Below are 5331 nucleotides of genomic sequence, written 5' to 3'. Positions count from 1 at the left end.
CCCCAAGCCTCAGGACCCCACGGTGCTCGTGGGCGGCGCCTTCTGCCCTGCTCGCCACCCCTGAGCCGGGACAGGGCTTACACTGTGGTTGTCAGCACCTTCGAGGACAGAATGACAGTCTGGAAACAGAAATTAATCCTACCCATTGCAGCAACAGCCATGTCTGAAAGGTTTATTCTTGCATTGCAAACAACTGCCCCGACCAAACCCCCAAGTTGCTTTTTATTAAGCTTTATTAAATCACCCACATAAATACATATAATAAATTAAAAAAAAGAAAAGTTTCTTTCTTTTTTTTTTTAGTCTTTGGTATATCAGGCTTTCTCCTCTTCTTGTTTTATCCTCCTCCCTTGTTTTCTAAGCGTACTTCGCCATGTTCACATTATTTCCTTTCCAGAAGTAAACTTTGTGCTAGAACACTTAATTAACATTGATTAACAGTCTTGGGCCCTGGCGCCTCCTGGTGACCCCTGGGGACTCACACATAGTCGTTCAGCCGGTAGCCGCTGTGCGACGCGGAGGTCACCGAGGGGGCCCGGTTGTCCTTGTAGGCGGCCGGTGGCCGGTATGCTGGCGCGGTGGCCGTGGCGGCCCTGGGCTGTGCCTGGTAGGGCCTGTAGGGCGCCTCGTCCTGGCAGGACAGACAGAGCAGCGTGCCGCCGATGATGGAGAGGGAGGAGGAGATGAAGCCGAGGTACAGGGCCTGCCCGATCTCGAACTTCATGCTGCTGGGCAGCAGCGGGTTGTAGAAGTTTTCCACCACGTCGTTGGTGGTCCAAGAGACGGCCACCATGCACAGGAGGCCAGCCAGGATGAAGAGGGTGCCCCCAAGGATGGCGAAGGTGGTCTTGGCAGGCGTGCCCTTAGCACACCGGGTGCACTTCATCCCGATGACGGCGCAGGCGCAGGCCATGCCCGAGAGCAGGCAGGAGATGACCATGAGCGCCCGGGCAGCCTGCAGGTCTCGGGGCAGCGCCAGCAGGGACCGGTAGACCTGGCACTGGTAGATGCCCGTGCTGTGCCACACACACTCCATCCACAGTCCCTTCAGGTAGGACACGGCGGTCAGGATGTTGGTGCCCACGTGCGCCGTCCTGCGCCAGTGCGGCAGAATGGTGGTGATCAGAGTGCCCACCAGGCCCAGGAAGCTGAGCAGGAAGCCCAGGAGCTGGACGGCCGTGCTGGCCATGGTCCCTGCGGGACGGTCCCCAGGACGCCGGGGCTGCTCTTGCTCAGGCGCCGGCAGGAGTCCTAATAAAGCTGGGAGAGGCGGGAGCGGGGAGAGAAAGGAAATGGGTTAAATATTATCTCGATGCATTTATTTCTGCCACTGAAACTGAGTTTTCCATAGGCAATTAGTATGACGATTAACATTTTTTTTTTTTTTTAAACAGCTTCTGAGAATTCCTTGGGTGAGAGAATAAGCTGGTCTACCTGACTGCTAAGCTCTTTCCTGGGAAGCCAGAAGCAGAGGAAAGACAGTAGAAATCCTGCCTGTCTGCTCTTGTCCAGGACCTCAGGGAAGTCACTCCCCAGCCCCTACTTGTGATTGCTCACAGCACTTAACGACCACCTGTAGGAAGTTCTACCTACGTCTAACCTCAAACACATTGACTTCATCTGTCTCGTTTTGTTTTGTTTGGTCAGTAAGCACTTGGTTGTTAAATCCACAAATATTATTCATGCATTCAGAGTGTGCTAGTTACAACTTAGAAAACAACTTTGGCTGCCTGTTAGGATGAAATGTCTTCTGAAAGTGGGCCAACTTTACTACTTGCCCATGTTGTTGATGTTAGCTGCCATCAAGTGCCCCTGATTCACAGCAACCCCATGTACAATGGAATGAAATGCTGCCTGACCCTATGCTATTCCCATGAGAAGTTGTGGATCAGACCATTGTGATCCATAGGGTTTTCAGTAACGGATTTTCAGAAGTAGATTACCAGGCCTTTCTTCCTAGTCTATCTTAGCCTAGAATCTCCACTGAAATGTGTTCAGCATTGTAGCAATATACAAGCCTCCAGTGACAGATGAGTGGTGGCTGCACATGAGGTTCATTGGCCAAGAATCAAACCCAGGTCTCCTGAGTGGAAGGTGAGACTTCTACCACTGAACCAGGCAGGGAGGGGCTTAATACCCACAGGCAGGTTAGATGCTGGCTTTCAGAATTCCAGAGCTACATGTGACCTTAGAGATTGTCTACTGATGCCACAGGGCAGGAATTACCAAGGCCACCAGCTCCTTAAGAACTGTAGCCAGTACCACAAACCAGCTTGCTCAGCTCGGAGCCCGGTGCCTCCCCTCTCTCCTCCCTGCTCCATTTCCCCAGCCTGCTGATTCGTAAGACTGCAGTTAGTGAGGGCATCCAGTGGGCTGGGCTTTGTTACAAGACAATGGCTGATAGCTGGCTTTTGGGAATACAGGGATGCTGAACCTTTCCAGAAGGTTTGTGAAAAATTGTAACCATAGCAAAATCCAGAACACTTCTTGGGGACAAAGATCCAGGGGATACTCAGGACATATTGGAAGGAAAGGAGGAGAAAGGAAGGGAAGGAAAGAGGGAAAGAGGGAGGAAGAGTGGGATAAACGAAGGAAGGGAGGGAAGAAGAAAAGAAATACCAGAGGGGATACCCTAGCTCCTCTCTCTTGCTGGGCCGTGGTAAACAACAAAAGACAGAAAATTGAGACTCTTGATCCATGTCCCAGTCCCTAGGTGGCTCAGATGGTTAAGTGCTTGGCTGCTAACCAAAAGATGGGTGTTTCAAACCCACCCAATGGTGCTTCAGAAGAAAGGCCTGGAGGTCTGCTTCTGAAAGGTCACAGTCATGGAAAACCCTGTGGAGCACAATTCTACTCTGCACATATGGGATCACCATGAGTTGGAATCAACTGGAAGGTAACTGGTTTGGTTTTTGGTTTGATCCCTCTCCTGGCGCTGCCCCCACCCTCCGGGTGACATGGGGCCTCTCTGGGGCTCAGTGTCTTCCTCTTCACAACAAAGGAGGAAGAAAAGGGAAGTTTCTCTGCTGAAAAGACCTCACTCCAGAGTCCCAAATCAGTGAAGAATTTAGCAGACAAAACCCGCTTCTTCCTTCTTCCATACTGCGGAGGAATGTCGCCTTTCAGCATATGAAGGATGCCAGAGAGAAAGAGCCCTCCGCGGCCGCTGGCAGCCTGTCTCCAAGGCAACACAGATGCTCACTGCGAGCCTCCTTTGGGGTCCCTCAGGCCTTCTTGTCTTTAATCCTGGCATGTTATTAAGAAACCCCCGATTAGATGTAAATTACGAGGAAGGATTTGGTTAGTAACCACAGCTGACGTTTCCACTGGGGCCTCTTCTGTTGTTGCGCTGGGTTTTGAACAACATACTGGGCTTAGGGTTCTTAGCACTGTAGGAGGTTATCATTTGTTCTGCCTTGGTTTAACAAAACAAAACAAAATGGACAAAAATGACGCAGGGCCTCACAGGACACATAGCTGTCTGGGGGCGTGTCCAGGTAGGAGTTGCAGCTGACGTTTTAAATAATTACTTGTTTTCTTCACATATAATATGTGTTTGATTGCTACATGCCCCTTGACCTGAAGCTGGCTTTCCTGCCTCCACTCAGCAAGCGCCTCTCTACCCAGGGGCTGGGCTCAGGGCTGGGGGGACTGTCATCAGAGAAGGGGCGGGGCCAGCTTCCTGTGGTCACTGCCATGGAGGAGGTGGGGCCCAAAGAGAGCACCAAGGCTGAAAATGGCCTCTGTCATAGGTGGCTGGGACTTCATACATGGAAGCCCAAGCAGAGCCAACACTGACACCTCTATTCATTGGGCTTAAAGTGTACCAGGTACTGTGCTGAACACCGACATGTATTACCCAGTTTTCTCCCATAGCAGCCCAGTGGAGCAGCTACTACTACCATCCCATTTTACAGACTGGGAAATTGGGTGCAGGGGATGAAAGCTCTATGCCTGACCTGCTATCTTAGTTATCTAGTGCTGCTTTAACAAAAATACCATAAATGGATAGTTTTAACAAAGAGAAATTTATTTTTTCACTGTCTAGCAGGCTACAAGTCCAAATTCAGGGCACCACCTCCTGGGGAAGGCTTTCTTTCTCTTTTGGCTCTGGGGGAAGGTCCTTGTCATCAATCTTTCCCTGGTCTAGGAGCTTCTCCACACAAGAGAAGGTCCAGAGGATGCGCTCTGCTCCTGTCACCGCTTTCTTGGTGGTATGAGGTCCCCAACTCTCTGCTTGCTTTTTCCTTTTATCTCTTGTAAGATAAAAGGTGATGCAAGCCACACCCGAGGGAAACTCCCTTTACACTGGATTGGGATGTGACCTGATCAAGGGTGTTACATCCCACTGTAATCCTCTTTAACATAATCTAATCATTAACCACAGGCAGAGATTAAGATTTACAACACATAGGAAAATTGCAATCACAAAATGGAGAACAACCATGCAATACTGGGAATCATGGCCTAGCCAAATTGATACATATATTTTTTGGGGACACAATTCAATTCATGACACCTGCCTAGTATTTTCCCTGGTTTAATCTTTGCTTAAACACTACCTTCCTCAACTAAATAGTGCTGAAGTTAGTGTGAAGGCTTGTTCTTTTTAGCTGCCGTCACGTTGGCTCTGACTCCTGGTGACCCCACATACAATGTTGCCCAGGTACTTCTCCATCTTCACGATCGTTGGTATGCTCAAGTTCATTGCTGCAGCCAGTGTGTATTTTGAGTGCCTTCCAATTTAGGGGGCTCATCTTCCAGCACTATATAGGACAATATTCTGTTGTGATCCATAGGATTTTTATCGGCTGATTTTCAGAAGTAGATCACTAGGCCCTTCTTCCTAGTCTGTCTTAGTCTGGAAGCTCTGCTGAAACTTTTCCACCATGGGTGACCCTGCTGGTATTTGAAATATCAGCAGCATAGCTTCCAGCATCACATCAACACAAAAGCCACCATAGAACAACAAACTGACAGACGAGTGGGTAGTGGAACATGAGGGCTAAGGGGTGGCGTAATTAACATATTCGGGGAGAATTAAATCTCCTTCCCCAAAGACACCCCAGAAGAGTGGCCTTGATGCTTTTGCAGTGGTTTAGGTAGGCAGCCTGACCATTCTGGTTTGCCAGGGACTGAGGGATTTCCTGGGATGCCAGATTTCCAGTCCCAGGCAAACCAGGATGACAGCTCCTCTTGGTAGCCCATAGGCTGCAGAATTCTCAGAATGGCCTCTGTGCTCCCTGCCTCCCCCCACCCCTCCCCCTGGCCCGAGCTTGGTCTGAAGGCTGCCTCCAGGCTGATGGCTACACAGCCTCTCCTGGTCCAGGG

At 50.1% G+C, this 5331-nt stretch overlaps 1 protein-coding gene across 1 annotated transcript in view; it reads right to left on the bottom strand.

Moving 5' to 3' along the window:
* Nucleotides 1-471: 471 nt before the first annotated feature.
* The window catches only part of CLDN14 (claudin 14), a 57085-nt gene continuing 52225 nt past the window's right edge, over nucleotides 472-5331 (bottom strand). Inside the window, exon 2 of the mRNA XM_004389441.1 lies at nucleotides 472-1251. Coding sequence (XP_004389498.1) covers nucleotides 479-1189 — 711 coding nt within the window. The 5' untranslated portion in view covers nucleotides 1190-1251 and the 3' untranslated portion in view covers nucleotides 472-478. The remainder of the gene's footprint in view (nucleotides 1252-5331) is intronic.

This window comes from Trichechus manatus, unplaced genomic scaffold (assembly GCF_000243295.1).
Source record: "Trichechus manatus latirostris isolate Lorelei unplaced genomic scaffold, TriManLat1.0 scaffold00245, whole genome shotgun sequence".
Classification (NCBI taxonomy): Eukaryota; Metazoa; Chordata; class Mammalia; order Sirenia; family Trichechidae; genus Trichechus; species Trichechus manatus.
Note: the sequence above shows the minus strand (reverse complement) of the source record. Positions and strands in the feature narration are given on the sequence as shown.